Genomic DNA, 17,838 nt, shown 5'->3' on the forward strand with positions numbered 1-17,838 from the left:
CTGCCCCCTCTCACATACTGGGAGCCCTCAGGCGTTGACCCCCATCACCCTCCAATCGCAGGATCGGCCCCTTGCCCAGGCCTGATGCCTCGGCCAGAGGCGTAGACCCCCATCACCCTCCAATCACCTGATCGGCCCCTTGCCCAGTCCTGACGCCTCCGCCAGAGGTGTCAGGCTTGGACAGGGGACCCCCATCTCCCCCTGATCACTGATTCTGGCCCCCGCTCAGGCCTGAGGCCTCTGGCCCAGGAATCATGCCTGGGCAGGGGACCCCCATCTCCCTCTGATCGCTTGCTCCACCCCCTGCCCAAGCCTGACGCCTCTGACCCAGGCTTCAGGCCTGGGCAAGGGGACCATCATATCCCCCAAATCCCCGGCTCCACCCCCCACCCAGGCCTGATGCCTCGGCCAGAGGAGTTGACCCTCATCACCCTCCGATCACCAATCACCGGATCGGCCCCTTGACCAGGCCTGAGGCCTCCGGCAGAGGTGTCAGGCCTGGGCAGGGATCCCCCAGCTCCCCGTGGTTGCAGGCTCCGCCCCTGCCCAGGCCTAACGCCTCTGGCCTAGGCGTCCGGCCCGGGCAGCGGGGACCCGCAGCTGCAGTGGCCCCGCGATCGTGGGCTCCGCTTTAGGCCCAGGGAAGGGACCCCTAGCTCCTGGGACTGCCAGCTTCGACCGTGCCCAGCTCCCATCGCTGGCTCCACCCCTACTTCCTGCTATCACTGGCCAGGGCGGCAAAGGCGCCTGATTCTCCAATCATGGCTGGGGGGCAGGGCAAAGGCGGCCCCAGGGCATTGATAACTTCACCTTTCCGATCACTGTCAGTGGCAGGGGGCTTCTTCCTGCTTTCCCTTTTGCCTCCCTGCATTGTGCCTACATATGCAAATTAACCGCCATCTTGTTGGCAGTTAACTGCCAATCATAGTTGACAGTTAACTGCCAATCATAGTTGGCAGTTAATTTGCATATAGCCCTGATTAGCCAATGAAAAGGGTATCGTCGTACGCCAATTACCATTTTTCTCTTTTATTAGATAGGATGTAGCTGGTCCTCAGGCAGCCATTGTGCTACTTGTCTGGTTTTGCTTTTTCTGGGCCTGGAGCTGAAATACAACTGAGGCCTAGATGTTATCTTTAGGAAGGAAAAGATTAGGGGATATAAACCGCCTGACGAGCGATATGAAAGATCAGGGGTCCAAACCGCATGACCAGTGATACGCTAGGGGAGGATAGGTTACCCTGAGGGCAATGTTCTTGTTTTCCCAGTTTTGCCCCTTGCTAGGCATCCAGGGCTTTCTGCTCATGTCTAACATTTTCCATCTCCTGAATTAGCAAATAATCTTTAAAAATTTATAATACTGATATTATCAAACTGGAGAGGAACTGGCATCCTCATATACTGCTAGTGGAAGTGGAAGCTGATAATACATTTCTTGAAAGAAATATGTATGTTTATGTATCCTTACATATAAATATACCAACATATTAAATAGATCAAAAGTCTTAAAATTTACATACTCTTTGGCTCCAAAATTAAAATTTTGCTGACAGATAGGAATATATGCATTCATTTAGGAACTTTTATTTATTTTTTTTAAATATATTTTTTATTGATTTTTTACAGAGAGGAAGGGAGAGGGATAGAGAGTTAGAAACATCGATGAGAGAGAAACATCAATTCAGCTGCCTCCTGCACACTCCCCATTGGGGATGTGCCCACAACCAAGGTACATGCCCTTGACTGGAATCAAACCTGGGACCTTTCAGTCCGAAGGCCGACGCTCTATCCACTGAGCCAAACCAGTTAGGGCGAGGCACTTTTATTTTTTATAGACCCAGAGAAGATCTCCTGATAACGAATCTGACAATCTATACTAATAAAAGGGTAATATGCTAATTAGACCAGGTCGACCGAACATCTTCCGGTCGTCCTGCCTTCCTTCTGGACAAAGCCATGGTGGCGGGGGTCGAGGCAGAGGTGGCTAGGGGTGATCAGGCTGGCAGGGAAGGGCCGTTGGGGGCAATCAGGCTGGCAGGGGAGGGCAGTTAGGCAGTGATCAGGCAGGCAGGCAGGCAAGCGGTTAGGAGCCAGCAGTCCCGGATTGTGAGAGGGATGTCCGATTGCTGGCAGTCAGACATCCACAGAGGGGTCCCGGATTGAAGAGGGTGCCGGCTGGGCTGAGGGACCACCCCCCATGCACAAATTTCATGCACCAGGTCTCTAGTCACCTAATAAAAGGCCAGGTACCTGCCTGATCACATTGCCTAAGGCTCAGTAATTGGCAAGCCCACCTACACACAAAGAGCTTCAATTCACATTTTAATGCCTTACTCTTTAATAGACATGGACAGCCAAGAATCATCAGTTTGAAGAAAGCCATCAACATGAAAGATAATTCAAGGTACAGAGAAAAAGATGTTTGTGGAGTTTTTTTTTAATCCTCACCCAAGAATGTGTTTATTGATTTGAGAGAGAAACATCAATGTGAGAAAGAAACACTGATGGGTTGTCTCTCATATGCGCCCAGGAATTAAACCTGCAACCTTTTTGGTGTATGAAGACAATACTCCAACCAACTGAGCCTCCCAGCTGTAGTAAAACAATATTTTTTTAAAACTGTAAATAATCAATTGTACCTCAATTTTTACAAAAACTATAATTACTATCTTTACAGAAAAGAGAAGATACTGCATCCATGAAACTACAACAATATGTGTGTTAAAGGTCTCCACAATTACAGATCAAGGCCTCCAAGATTTGAAGGGAAGATAATTTGCAACCTAGACTTCTGTACCTGCCCAAAGTATCAATCAAGTTTAAAAGTAGAATTAAAGACATTTTCAGACCTCCAGGAACTCAAAAAACAAACCTCCTCCTCTCCCTTTCATGGGCTTCTATTGGAGTACATGCTCCAACAAAATAAGAGGACACAAGAAAGTAAGATATGAGATTCAACACAGGACAGAGGCAAAGGGAAACCCACAATGATAGCTGTATGACACATCTAGACAACAATCAATTCAGATTAAAGCAGTTCCTCCACCAATCTTCCCATCTCAACAGATGGCATGACCATCTACCAACTTGCTCAAGCTCTCTCACACGCCAAATTGAACATCCTCATGACTGTACCTTCTAAACAGCTTACAATCCCTTCTTTCAGCCTCCAATGCCACTTCCATATTCTAAGACTCTGTCATCTCTCACCTAGTCTACTGTAATGGACAGCTAACTAGTCTACCTTATCCCATACAAGCTATTTTCCATATAACAACCAGTGATTTTTTAATACAAATAAGATCCTGTCACGCTGATTAAAATCCTCTAATAGCTTCTCATTCCACCCAGAATAAAACTCAAGTTTCCAAATACAGCCCACCAACCTCTGCATAATCTGGCCCCTGACTATCTTTAGAATCTCATCTCATTTCCCTCTCACCCTCTCTCACTACATCCCAACCACAGTGGCCTTGCAGGTTCTTGAATATGTGAAGTTTTATCTTGCATTTGACATGGTATTGGCCTTTTACATCAAATTCCCCAGCTCTTCACATTGAATTATTCTCATCTTTCATGATTCAACTTAAATGTAATTTCCTCAGAGCTTTCCTGACCATCAGTTCTCAATTAGCCCCTCACCAGGTCAGTTTCCCTTCATTTCATTTCCTCGGTGAGTTAAAATGAGGGAGTTTTGTCAACTGAATTATGGCATGTCCTAGTAGAACAGTATGCAACTATTTAAATGAGGTTATCTAAAAGAATTTATATAAAATGACTCAGCAAGACAATTTTTAAGAATTAGAAAAAGATGGATAAGGAGAATGTTTCCTACCAGTTATCACTGACATTCTATAAAGTTGTAATTGTTAAGACAGTATAGAACTGGCAGAAGAAAAATGAGACTGACATATCAGTACAAAAAGTCTAGAAACAGATTTGTGACATAAACTTGACCTAACAAAGGTAGCACTGCAGATCCATAGGCAAAGGATGGCCTTCTCAATAAATGATGCTGGGATAACCAATTATCCATATGGTGGAAGGGGGAATATATCCCTCTCACAACATATTATATATTAAAAAGTAAATTTCTATTTAAAGACCAAAAAAGGAAAAAGGTAAACTTTAAAATCCATAAAAGATGATTTATGATTTTGGGGTAGGACAGAGTTTCTTGAAATGCTCCCTTTCTCTTACACTTACACACACACACACACACACACACACACACACACACACACACGGGCACAAATCTAAAAAGGAAAATATTAATAAACTAGAAGCCCAGTACACGAATTCGTGCAGCAGTGGGGTCCCTAAGCCTGGCCTGCGGGATCGGGCTGAAACTGCCTCTCCAACATACCCCAAAGGGTCCCGAATTGCAAGAAGGCGCAGGCCAGGCTGAGGGACCCCACTGGTGCATGATCGAGGCTGGGGAGGGGCCGCAGGAGGGCTCCAGGGCATGTCCAGCCTGTCTCACTCAGTCCTGATCGGCCAGACCCCAGCAGCAAGCTAACCTACTGGTCAGAGCGTCTGTCCCCTGGTGGTCAGTACATGTCATAGCAACTGGTCGACCCATCAACTGTCTGCCCCCTGGTGATCAGTGCACATCATAGCAAGCAGTTGAGTGGCATTAGGATATCATTAGCATATTACGCTTTGATTGGTTGAACAGCCGACCAGACAACCAGACAGTTAGCATATTATGCTTTTATTATATAGGATGTGACTTAATTAAAATTAAAAAGACTTCTGGACATCAGTAGCACAAATTAGGAATATAAACCACAGATTGAATGCAGATATATGTAATGCATGTAAATGCCAAAAGATCAGTATCCAAAATGCTTAAGGAATGTTTTAAAATCTATACAAAAATACAATCACTAAAAAGATGAGCAAAGGATAGTCCCCCCAAAAAGAAATCTGAATTGGCAATAAGGATATGAAAAGATATTTAATTACACTAGTAATCCTGGAAACACAAATTAAAATCATAATATATTATTTTATACCCATCAACTTGTAAAAAATTTAAATCTGACACACAGAGTATTTTTGAGGCTATAAAATAAAGAAAACGCTTACTTCTGATGGAAAGAAATTGATACAATCTGATAATATCTAATAAGATAGAACATGCATATACTCTAAGAGCCAGCAATTCTATTCCTAGAACTATATACCCTAGAGAGGTACCTTTCAAACATTTTTTTTTTTTGAGAGAGAGAGAGAGAAGAAGGGAGAGGGAGAGATAGAAACATTGATGAGAGAGAGACATCTTCAATTGGCTGCCTCCTGCACACTCCCCACCAGGGATCGAGCCCACAACCTGGACATGTGTCTTAACTGGGAATGGAACTGGCAACCTCTTGGTTCATGGGTTGACGCTCAACCACTGAGCCACACCAACCAAACCCTCTCACACTTTTTTGATCATCACAAACATATTTTACCTTGTGACCCAATGTACACGTACTTATTTAACTGAAACAAACATTCACAAAGCAGAGTTTATTCTTAATATGCGTCACATATTCTGATAGTTTCCATTCTTTTTATTGTTTCAATGTTGGAATGACTCACTCACTTGATTTTAGAACCACTAATGGGTAAACACACCCAGTTCAGAAAACTCTGCCCCAGAAAATATTCATATATATATCTTCTTGTGCAAAGGTAAGAGCATGTTTATTATGACATTCTTTGTCAAAATAAATTTAGAACATAAAAGTCTATCTGTAGAAGAGTGAATAAAAAATTGAAGGCATATTCATACAATGGAATTGGATATAACAGTGCAAACAGAAGAACTTAAGTATCGATACCGATAAATATCATGAACTTAAGATACTTAGCAAAACAAGCAAGTTGCAGAAGAATACACATAATATATCATTTGTATGAACCTTTTAAATGTGCAAAACAAGAGTATACGGTACATTGTTTAGAAACACATTTTTACTACACTTGATCTTAGCCAAAAGGCCAAGAAGCGATGAGAAACACATTTTTACATAATGCATATATAGCATATAAAGATATGCACAGGGAAAAAGAAAATAGATCCCAGAGAAGTATAGAAAAGAGAGTGAAATGAAAAAGCCAAGTGAACATTAACAAACTAAATCGTTAAAAGTTGCCCATCTTGCCCAGCCAGCATGGCTCAGGAGGTCACGGTTCGATTCTTGGTCAGGGCACATACCCGGGTTGCAGGCTCCATCCCCAGTGGCAGGCCCGTGCAAGAGGCAGCTGATCAATGATTCTTTGTCATCATTGATGTTTCTGTCTCTCCCTCTCAATTCCTCTCCGAAATCAATAAAAATATATTTTTTAAAAGTTGCCCACCTTAAAATTAAAATTGCCTCCTTTCCAAGCACCAGACTAATAAAGAAAAGTTTGCCTGACTGGTGTGGCTCAGTGGTTGAGCGTCAACCTATAAACTAGGAGGTCACGGTTTGATTCCCAGTCAGAGCACATGCCTGGGTTGTGGGCTTGGTCCCCAGGAGTGGACATGCAGGAGGCAGCCAATCAATGATTCTCTCTCATCATTGATGTTTCTATTTCACTCTCCCTCTCCTTCCTGCTTGAAATCAATAAAAATATATATGTTTTAAAAGGCTCAACTGCCAGCTAGAAAGAGTAATACAGTCAAATTGAGATCAGTCTTCAAACACACATTTTTTTTAAAATTTTTCTATTAAGTAATCAAGTACACTGAGTATCTATTTTTAACCAACTAATGAGATCCAGAACATGGACAAAAAATACAACAGGTACTTGTGGGTGGATGAGATGTCACAGCAGATGCCCCAAACACAGCCATGTGCCAACCAGGTTGAGTCACTGTGATATGCTGAAAAAAGATATTAAGGCTCAGCTGCCACAGGTTGCAGTGAGCACTCCCTGCTTTCCTCTCTGTTATATTTGCCAGGCATCATTCCAGAATGCGGAATACTCAGACATCTTCAAGAATAGTAAATCACTAAAAATGACAAAATGTGGCATCTTACAAATAGCATATGCTTATGATCAAATTAACACAGCAGATAGCCAATAAATATTCAGTGGGCTCATGGAATAATTCCCTAAAATTAAAATGTTGGCCCTTCTAGGTTTCAATATATATGACATCCAGAAGATTAAACCCAATGCTATAATACCCTTTGCTGTAATTTCAAAAATGTCAATCCACTTGTCAGAGAATGTCATTTAAAAGGATCATGTGTAACAGAATTTAAGCAATAAACTACCAGACCAGTAAGCATGCCTCCAAGCCACAAGTTCAAACCACTCTGATCCCCAAACCAAGCAACTTCTCTGGGAAAACATCTCACCCATTCATTCAGTCAACCCATATTTATTACACTACATGTCAAAGGTACCACAGTAGACCTTAAGGAAGCATCATGTTAATTTTCTATAAAATTTTTGTCAATTTTCTGTAAATCTAAATTTATTTCAAAATAAAAAGTTGAGTATTTTGTAGGCATGATATCTTACCATTTCAACCACGTTATGAAAATGACTCATTTGGGTTAGCTATTATAATTTTCTTATTAGGAGAGATTATTCAATGATGTCAAATTCAGAATCTCAAAACCCAACTCTTACTGAATTACAGAAGACATAACTAGAAAACGAGTCAGTGACTGAAAAGTACACTTGCAAAACATGACATGGTAGTCTGTTAGCAAAGATATATACTCCCAAAAAGACATAAAGCAATGATCATAAAGCAATGGCCACAACACAAATAAAACGACTGAAAACATAAAATGTCAAGAACTGGACAAAACCAACTGAATCAATATGCGATAAAATTATGATTTGATGAATGTCTGTGGCCAATTTTTATGAGTCTGGCAAAAAGGCTTTTCATTAGGTAAAAGTTGGATTGGTTGAGTTACATACCCAGATTTCAAGTCAGTTATCCTCAAACAGTTTGTAGCATCCAGTCCCACTTTTCCATTGCGGACCACACTAGATATAAATGGGGAGAGCATTGGAGAAATTCGGTTCAAGGCCACTTCTGGGGACATTTTAACTTGACTTGCAAATCACCACTGAAAGCAGAAGGAAAGAACGGTGATCAGAGTATCCCAAAGAACTACATACACCAAGCTCCCTGAAAACGGGCACAGCACACACAAGTTTCTCTTGCATGAATAAATACCTCATTTTTCTGTCTTAAGCAGCCTCTCCCAATGAAACCATCTCCCCGCTACTCACCTACTTAGGACAGAGACTACACCACTGCTTTTCAGGAACAGAGGCAACCCTTGAAATCCAATTCCCTCCTCTTTTCCAAAGTTGATTTCTACAACGCTACACTCCACTTAAAACTCTCCCATTCAGCTTGCAACTGGCCGGTTCTACTTTAGTTGAGGCCTTAAGAATCCTTCGCTGACAACCCTCTCCCCCTTAACACACAAACCCCACACACCAGTAGGTTAGGAATCCTCGCTTTGTGAGTAAGAACTTGCCTGATAATACTACATAAAAACCTAGAACAAGCATAACCTGCTTGCAAGTCACTTACTAGAAATTATCTTCTTCTGATATACTTCTCTACATAGTTTTCATAACTGTTACTGCACAGTGTATTATAACCACTGGAGAGAGATCACAAACTAAACACTCAATAAACATTTTTAAATAAATAAATAAGGAGACAAAAGCTAGAGAAATATTCAGGTATATCGAGAAGATAATATGCCCTCAAACACTTGGTAGAGGATAGCATATCTAAGGAATAGATGCAGCAAAAATCTACTTAACAATTAAATCATGAAAACATATACCTGTCCAGATATTCAGCAACCCAAACTAACGTGGATCTAAAAGTCTTTGACTATACTGTAAGGTGCTTAAGAAGTCCTTAAACTTGAAAATACAAAAGTAAAACCAATAAATCATATCTAAACTACTTGGAAACCCATGGGGCTGGGGGAGGGAGTACATGAATTCCTTTTAATAGATCTCTATGTGAAAGCCTCTACTTTCAGAGGTGAATAAGTCAACTTAAATGATCATTTTCTTTCTCAATCTGAAAGGATAATCCCACATCTAAAGCAATTAATTACCCGCAAGTTACAAGTAAATGATGTTTTGCTTCTAGTTTTCATATATTATACCACATGAGGACTTACGTGTTCCTGCTAAAATAAATGTTGAAAACTAGTACCTGTTTTAATAATTTCAGACAGTAACAAAGGTAAGAACTACAGTGATCTTTCAAAAAATAATAATACTGTGACCCTTCTGGGTAATGACACTCAGAAGTATCTTGGGCATGTACCTTGGTTGCAGGCTCCTCCTCAGCCCGGGCCCTGGTCAGGGTGCGTGCAGGAGGCAACCAATCAATGTGTTTTGACATTTCTCTCTGTCTTTCCCTTTCTCTTCCATTCTCTCTAAAAAATCAATGGAAAAATACCCTCGCGTGAGGATTTAAAAAAAAAAAAGAGCTTCCATATACATTATTGCAGTTGATCTTCATACCCCTGGGTAGTAAGGAATTCCCATTTTAAAGATGACACAGATAACTTTTATAATGCCTTTGAAAAGTATACTAATCTATAGTATCATTTTGAAACCTATTTTTTTCTATCCTGCAATGTTTCCACTTTTTTTTTTCTAATCCCTGATGTCACAGTTCTTGAAAGGATGATTACCTAAACCATATGCAAATACAAAAATACTTATCCAGGAAAAAAACTGAAGGACCTCACCTACATTACAAAATTACTCTTCCTCTCCCTGGTCTGTTTCTTAGTGGTTAGAGCTTTAGCCTGAGAACTGAAGGGTCTCAGGAAGGGTCTCGGGTTTGATTCCTGGTGGAGGGCATGTACCTGGGTTGCAGGTTCATCTCCAGCCCCTGGTGAGTGCATGCAGGAGGCAACCAATCGCTGTGTCTCTCTTACACTGATGCTTCTCTCTCCCCAACCCTCCCACCTCCTTTCCACTCTCTCTGAAAATCAATGGGGGGAAAATATCCTTGGGTGAGCATTAAAAAAAAATTATTCTTGTTTTTCCATAATTTTAATTATGGGGCATATCTATTATAATTGTATCTCTCATTTCTATGAAAAATGAAAATAGAACATTCTGAACATCTATTCAGTATCAAGCACTGTCCTACCCACTTCAATCTGTAATCTCATTTACTTCCCCTGAACAATCCTGTCCTCTGTTTAATATTAGTTTCTACTTCATTAGTGGATAAGAAAACTAATACTCAACAAGACTAACTTGTTCAAAGTCCCCAACCTAGCAAGCAGAACGATCAGAATTCAAATCCAGATCCCCCTCAAAGTCCACTATTCTCATTTTCCTCTCAAATAAACATAACTTCAATCACCAAAGAGAAAAGCATCGAAGTGAATTTTTTTAAGTATACACCTCTTAAAATTTGGACAAAATGGCATGAATTTAGACTCATGGTTGCTTTACAACTAGAAATAACTACTGTTTGCCTACTGCTGAAATTGGCCTGACTGACTGCACCAATCAAATGCTAGAGGGAGAAGAGATAAACCAAATAACTTATATGCATAGCCCATGCACACGGGCAATAGGGTAGTGAAGACCTGAGAGGGAGGATGGGGGGGGGGGGAGGGGAGATATCCGTAATAATTTCAATAAAAATACATTTAAAAATGCTAAAGGGAATAAACCTACTCCAGAAACCAAACTATACTTAAGGTTGACAACAACCCATTCCATTTCAGCAACTGTCATGACCTTAGAATGACACCTGAAGGAATGAATTTGTCTTTGTTTCCAGAACAGCCAAAATACTATTTTCTGACAGTTCAAGGTTTCATGCAGTGTTAAAATCTGTTTCAACGTGAGGTGCTGTGACTGCTCTAAAGGAGAGGGGAAACTACTCCAAAATCAGAGGTCACGGAATGATGGTCTTTTGGTGCGGTCCTGTTGAGCCAGGGGCATGGTTGCGGGGATCACCACCCCCCGAACCCACCCCCCAACCCCCACCCCCCAACCCCCACCCCCAGCAGCTTTTACACATCTCAGCATTGTAACAGATCGCAGGCAGGCAAAACTTCACGGTGGCCAGCCTCCCCTGAATGCTAGTTAGGCCATTTGTATTTCCTGATTTTGACATATTACAGAAGGAAAATGCAGCAATACAGTTTTTACAGGTGTCTGCTGCCTCAAACTGAGGTCACATCGGGTCCTTTGATCGGCCACCTGGGGAATACAAAAACGTCTAAAGCTTTGTCCAGTTTCTTGCCATTAAGATGGGATGACAAACACGGAAACATGTGCCCTGCTGACGTCACGGAACGGAAAGGGGTAGCGTCCAGCTGCGTCACGTCAACGTCATGGGCGCACGAGGCAAGTTACACGGGGGGGAGTCATTTCTCCGAGGGACAGCCCTCAAGAAAAACAAGCCGGCTACGACCCACAGAATGATCACCCCAATTTAGGAGCCATTTAAGAGGGGCACTCTCCCTTCTCCCAAATTGTATGACACCCTCATCACGCGGGAAAGAGGGAGAAGTCAGGTTAATCGGGGACCAGGGCGGTATAGACGAGGAGAAAGAGTAACGCCTGGCCTGGAGGATGCCGGTCTTGAGGGGACCGGCGTGACGGGGACGAGCAGGGCATCTCTGGAGCCGGGCCTCCTCTACAGGAAGGGGAGGCGAGCTCTGGGCACGGCCCTCGGCACCACCTGTGCGACTCGGGGTCCAACCTCCCCACACCAGCCCCAGTCTAGGTACCTGGAACTTAGTCCGTTCGGTAACCGGCGACTACGTGGGGTACAGGTTACCCGAGCGCGCCCCCGACCGACGCACCGCGCTGCGCGCGCACCGCGGGCCTCTGCGTGCTCGTGCCCGGATGTCCGCCCCGCCCCCTCTGCGGCCCCGCCGGCCGGCGTGCGCGCCGGACGCCCCTAGCTGGGCTCTCGGAGAGGCGTCCCCGCGGTGCCTGAAAGTTCCCTGTTCGGTGCTTTCCCCGCTGCGGCGAGCGGCGCGGGGCCGGGGACTATCAGCCGGGCCTGAGGCGGGAGGCGGGGCCGGGAGACAATTCCTGGAAGCACTGGGGGCAGCGGGTGGGCGGGGCGACTTCGGGCATTCAGGTGGGCGACCCGCCTCGGCCTCCGGAAGGCCCGGGGAGTTAGGGAGGGTCGGCGCGGCGTCTCTGGCAACGGGGTCGGGCAAAGGGTAAAGGGCAGCTTCCTGGTTGGAGAGCACCTCGCTGGGGCCATGGCCGCGCGGGGGGAACCCGGGCGGCAGAGGCAGGAGGCGGTGGCGGCCGTGGTGGTGGTGGGCTCCTGCATGACCGACCTGGTCAGGTTTGTCCGGGGCCGGTACGCGGAGTCCGGCTGGCGGGGCGGGGGGCGTGTGCGCTTCCCTGCAGAGGCGCGGGGGCCGTGCGGGTGAACTGTGCTGGCTTTTGGTGTGAGCTGCGGGTTCCCCCAGCCCGCCGGGTGCCTGATGGGCTGCAGGCAGTAGGGTAAGTGTGTCAGGCGAGGGGCCATTGTGGCCAGGGCGTCGTGAACGCGCTAATGGTCCTGGAAGCGCCTCCAAAGCCCTCCTCCTGGTTTCCTGGCCAGGCTGCTGAGCCTCCCCCCCACTCCACCCCACCCCCAGCAGCCGAGTGAGTTTGGCCAAATCATTTTACCCCCCAGAATGTGATGCGCCTCCCTGAGCTGTTGGGAGGACTAAAGGAAGTAAAGGGTTTTGCCCGGAACCCGACCCAAGCTGGGTATTCTTGTCTGAGCTTCTATAAAATGAGTGGAGCCAGAGGTCAAAAAGGCGATCAGTCACCTTTAGCCATATTGATTGTTGGCATCCCTGCAGCATTACATATTTACAACTTATTTTACAGTATCTAGTAACCATGGATGGCAACGCGAGTGTGCGTCAAATAAAACCCGGTAAACACAATATTTAATCCATTTTTTAAAATATTTTTGTCTGTTTTTAAATATATTTTTATCGATTTCAGAGGAAGGGGGAGAGGGAGAGAGAGAGAGAGAGAGAGAGAGAGAGAGAGAGAGATGGAAACATCAAAGATGAGAGACAATCGGCTGCCTCCTGCACACCCACACTGAGTATGGAGCCCTCAACCCAGCCGTGTGCCTTGACTGGGAACCCATCAATGACCTACTGGTTCATAGGTCGATGCTCAACCACGGAGTCACACCGGCCGGGCTACATCCATTTTTTTCAAGTGATCAAATCCTGGCCCTAAGCTGGTTTGGCTCAGTGGACAGAGCCTCGGGCCCCCTTTGGGTCAAGGGCACATGCCCGCGTTCAGGGCTCCATCCCCAGTGGGAGGCAGCCAATCAATGATTCTCTCATCATTTATGTTTCTCTCTCTCTCTCTCCCCTCTCCCTTCCACTCTGAAATCAATAAATATATATATATATATTTAAAGTGATCAAATCATGAAAGAATGGTTGATGAGATTAGATAGAGAGAGCCTTTCAATTTATCTTTTTTTTATGAAAATGGCTTTTTTTATTATAAAAGTAGTATTCATTGTTTAAAAAAAAAAAGTAAAAGGGTCAGTCAGGTATTCCAAGAAAATCGTACCACCCAGATTGCTTCAGTTTAATATTTGGTGAATAGCTTTTCAAATATAATGCCATTTTTATATTATAAAAATAAAAAATGATCAGGCATGATCAGGCATTACTACAGTAAGACCTCATCTGTCCTGCAACCTTGCTTTTCCAAAAGATAGCAGAGAACCTAGAAATAAATAAAAAGACCTTGGGATAATCAAAACAAGTCACCAAATCCCAGCACCAAGCCACCTTTGTTGTTGTTTTTAACCTGGAAAATAGTTATAAAGTTTTCACATAACCAGTTTAATCTTATATAGCTTAAAATGTTTATAAGCTCAAATTTCCAGGCCAAAATTAGAAAAAAAATGGAGAGTAAAGGGAAGAGACTGCTAGGGGTAGATAATAGAGATTGCCCGAAACCTGAAAGTGAATGGGAGAGTGTAACAGCCAACAAGAGAATTTGAAATGCCAGTGGCCTTTGTTTTCCCACAAATATTTGAGCCGCCTTGTCAGACACTGTGCCAACAGAGATGTCCTTCCTTTGGTGACAGCGCATAACATTCAGCCTAGTTGTGAAGAGGCCTGCACATCTTTTTGTAGAGCAAGTCAGCAAACCTTTCTGTAAAGAGCCATATAGTAAGTATATAAGGTCTATTCTTTAAAAAAAAAAAAAAAAAAAACTCAAAATGTAAAAACTATTCCTATCCCCCAGGTCTTGTAAAAACAGCCTTCAGGCCATAGTTTGCTGACTGTTCTCTAGAGCATCACTGTCTTACAGCCCACTATAGTAACTGATGTTAGTCATATGACTCTTTTCAAGAAAAGACAATATGGTACCCGTTAAATTTTATATAAAAGTAGGGCATGTGTTTTTTAGAAGCCGTTCCATCAAATATATTGAAAGCTTGGTACGTAAAGGAATAAATCTTCAATAAACCTTCAGACATCTAAAGTAATAGATTACTTAGAAAATACATCTGGCGAAATTTTTACCATAGGTGAAGTTGCAGAAGAGTAAGAAAGCTAAACAAGTTTCCCAAGTAACCTACCTAAAAGTGTCAGGGTTAAAATTCAGAGCCACTTTCTTGTTACACTACATAGGGGCTTTCTGTGAAGCTTGACCCTCAGACATTAAAGATAAATTACAGTACGTCCTAAAGTGAATAATCTTTTAACGTTGGGGATTTATAATTCTCAGGTCTAAAGATAGAAATAAAATAAGGAATAGTACTGAAGATACTAAGTTTAACTGTACACCCATGCCTATATTGTAGAATCACTAGAAATAAAACTACTTCAGCAACTACGCCCTCTTGGATGGCATCCAAGTCCAACTCACTTTATACATTACATTACTGTGTGCCAGACACAGCTAATTCCATCAGTGAGCTACTTTTAATTCATTTCTAATTTTAGTCCTCTATGAAGAGTAAGTCCTGCAGTAGTAATTTTTTAAAAATCATTAGCTCATCTAACATGGCCAGTAGTGAATATTATTTAATACCTACCTGTATTTATCATTCTTCTCTTCCTTCTTGAACACTCTTCTCTAAAGTTCCACATTGCTAACTCAGGCCTCTTCTTGTGGAAAATTAAGTCCGTTCTTCCAAAGACAGATTACCATGAAAAACCACTAACACATGGACTTTTTTAGGCATTAGGCTCACACGTCTTGGCTAATCATGCTTTCACTAATAATCTTTATTTCTTATGACATGTATCACACATTTTCAATTATTCATTCAACAGATATTTTACCCTATGTGCCAAGCACTTTCCTAGCTGCAAAGGACACAACAATGAAAAACACAGCCAGAAACCCCAGCCTCGTGGAGCTTACATCCTAGTGGGAGAGACAGGATCAGTGGAAATAAGTAAAATGCGTAGAATGTAGATAAATGCTGAGGAGGAAAATAAAGCACAAAGGCGGGGCGGGAGTACTAATTTCAGATCATTGGCCAAAAGCCTCGCGGGGAAGCTGATTTTGAGTAAAGACCTAAAGGAGGAAAGGAAGCAAACCATACAGATACCTAGGGCTTCCCATTGGCAAAGACCCGGAGATGGGATCATGCCTCTTATGATCAGTGAACAAGGAGCTCCGTGTAGCTTAAGAAGAAAGTGGATGATTAAAAGACATTGGCTCGTATCCTGAATGAAATGAAAACCCATTGGCAAATCTGAGCAGAGGAGTGACATAATGTGACTTATATCAACACTAATAAAAGAGAAAAATGGTAATTGGTGTACGAGCTACCCTTTTCATTGGCTAATCAGGGCTATATGCAAATTAACTGCCAACTAAGATTGGCAGTTAACTGACAACTAAGATTGGCAGTTAACTGACAACAAGATGGCGGTTAATTTGCATATGTAGGCACAATGCAGGGAGGCGAAAGGGAAAGCAGGAAGAAGCCCCCTGCCACTGACAGTGATCGGAAACCCAGCGGGGAGCTAAGAGCTGGGGGGCAGCCCAGCCATGATCGGAGAATCAGGTGCCTTTTCCGCCCTGGCCAGTGATAGCAGGAAGTAGGGGTGGAGCCAGCGATGGGAGCTGGGCACGGTCAAAGCTGGCAGTCCCCGGAGCTAGGGGTCCCTTGCCTGGGCCTAAAGCGGAGCCCACAATCGTGGGGCCGCTGCAGCTGCGGGTCCCCGCTGCCCGGGCCGGACGCCTCAGCCAGAGGCGTCAGGCCTGGGCAAGGGGCCGATCCTGTGATTGGAGGGTGATGGGGGTCAACGCCTGAGGGCTCCCAGTATGTGAGAGGGGGCAGGCTGGGCTGAGGGACACTCCCCCCCACACGCACACACCCAGTGCACGAATTTCGTGCACCGGGCCCCTAGTTTTAATATAATCATCTGGGAGCTATGTGAGAATGGACAGGAGGAAGGCAAGGGCAGAAGCAGGGAGGCCAGTTCAGGGCCGTTTACAACAATCTAGGCAAGAAGTGATGGTAGCTTGAACGCAGTGCAAGTGGAGATAAGTAAGCATCTTTTGATTGTATTTTGAATGTAGAGCTGACAGGTTTTGCGGAGGAGTACATAGGTCAAGGTTGCTCCAAGTTCTATGGTCTCTGCCAGCAGAAAGGGAAGTTACCTTTGCTGAGATACAGAAGATGGTGAGCAGAGCAAGTTGGGCAGGGAGAAGGCAACATCAGGCGCTTAGGAGGGACATCTGAGATTTGAGATGTCTATTGGACATCCAACTGAAGACCGCTAGCTATAGGAGTTCAGATTTTAGAAGAGAGGCCCAGCTGGAGATGTAAATTTGAGAGTTGTCAGTGTATATAGATGGTATAGCCGTGAGCAGGATGAGATCACCAAGGGTCTGAGTTTCTAGGGCACTCTAACCTTCAGAGGATACATTTTTTATACAATTTATCTCCTGTCTCCAGGTCTCTACCACTAAAACTTGCTTTGAGACAAGTCTAATAGAAACCCATGTTTACATTTCCATGGCAATAGACTATGATGTCAGCTAAAACCCTATGTTACATGTTCCAATTAAAAGTGATGGCTTGGGAGATAAGGCTCATGTTCAGCCAAGCATCCACATTTAATCCCTGGCAAGTCAAGAAATGATTGCTCAGTTCTCAAGAGATTTTAATTGGATAGTGGAATAAGTGAATCAAGAAGCTTTGAGATCCAAAGTTGGATGAAACATTGGACCTGCATTACTAACAAATTTAAAAAACAGAAAAGAAAAAAAAATCAGCTAAAATGTTACATAGACTGTGTAACATGTACATAGAATGTGTTTGACATGTTACAGTGACCCTCTAACCTGCATTGCACCAGAAGCCCCTTGACTTGTGATATCTAGAACATCAAAATCTTTTGCAGTCACAACTTCAGAGAAGCAAAAGCCAAAGGAATATTGGTCCAAAAAGTATTATGCTTTCCCAACATTAGAGGAATATAATATCCTATCTTATTCTTTCTGCCCCTTAAATTGTCTTGCAAGTTGCTTAGCAGTTACCAATCAACATTTACATTAGTATTTTGTTAAACATGTTTCTGTCAGCTGAATTCCCCTAACATCAAAAGAAATCACTTATGGGAAACTTGCTAATTTGGGGCCCTTCCAAGAAAATATGTTAAAAAGTAAATTGCATATGACCAAGAGCACATACTGTGTGGTCCCTTTATAAGCCATTCCTTTGCCAGCTCTTTTTGCCCAAGTGTCTATATTCTTGGGAGAGCACGGGAAGGAGGGCTTTGCTCCGGTATTTTGATTACTTGTACATAATGAAATACCGGCACTGCACTACGTTCTAGAATACCGCAATTAGTGAAACAT

At 43.5% G+C, this 17,838-nt stretch overlaps 2 protein-coding genes and 1 pseudogene across 10 annotated transcripts in view; 1 reads left to right on the top strand and 2 right to left on the bottom strand.

Annotated features, from left to right (window-relative positions):
• BABAM2 (BRISC and BRCA1 A complex member 2) overlaps positions 1-11,966 on the bottom strand; it is a 358,405-nt gene extending 346,439 nt beyond the window's left edge. The window contains exons 1-2 of one of the 3 annotated variants that reach the window (XM_059660252.1): positions 11,748-11,966; positions 7,918-8,069 (exon numbers count right to left, since the gene is read on the bottom strand). In XM_059660252.1, coding sequence (XP_059516235.1) covers positions 7,918-8,045 — 128 coding nt within the window. In that variant the 5' untranslated portion in view covers positions 8,046-8,069; positions 11,748-11,966. The remainder of the gene's footprint in view (positions 1-7,917; positions 8,070-11,747) is intronic. The other 2 variants (XM_059660250.1, XM_059660251.1) reach the window with 2 other exon arrangements.
• LOC132214130 (U2 spliceosomal RNA) lies at positions 5,897-6,003 on the bottom strand (annotated as a pseudogene).
• A 199-nt stretch (positions 11,967-12,165) lies between the features above and the next one.
• Positions 12,166-17,838, top strand: part of RBKS (ribokinase) — a 73,315-nt gene continuing 67,642 nt past the window's right edge. For 4 of the 7 annotated variants that reach the window (XM_059660255.1, XM_059660258.1, XM_059660256.1 and 1 more), the window contains exon 1: positions 12,166-12,322. In XM_059660255.1, coding sequence (XP_059516238.1) covers positions 12,234-12,322 — 89 coding nt within the window. In that variant the 5' untranslated portion in view covers positions 12,166-12,233. The remainder of the gene's footprint in view (positions 12,323-17,838) is intronic. The other 3 variants (XM_059660259.1, XM_059660260.1, XM_059660261.1) reach the window with 2 other exon arrangements.

The sequence above is a fragment of the Myotis daubentonii genome, chromosome 12 (assembly GCF_963259705.1).
Source record: "Myotis daubentonii chromosome 12, mMyoDau2.1, whole genome shotgun sequence".
Taxonomy (NCBI): domain Eukaryota; kingdom Metazoa; phylum Chordata; class Mammalia; order Chiroptera; family Vespertilionidae; genus Myotis; species Myotis daubentonii.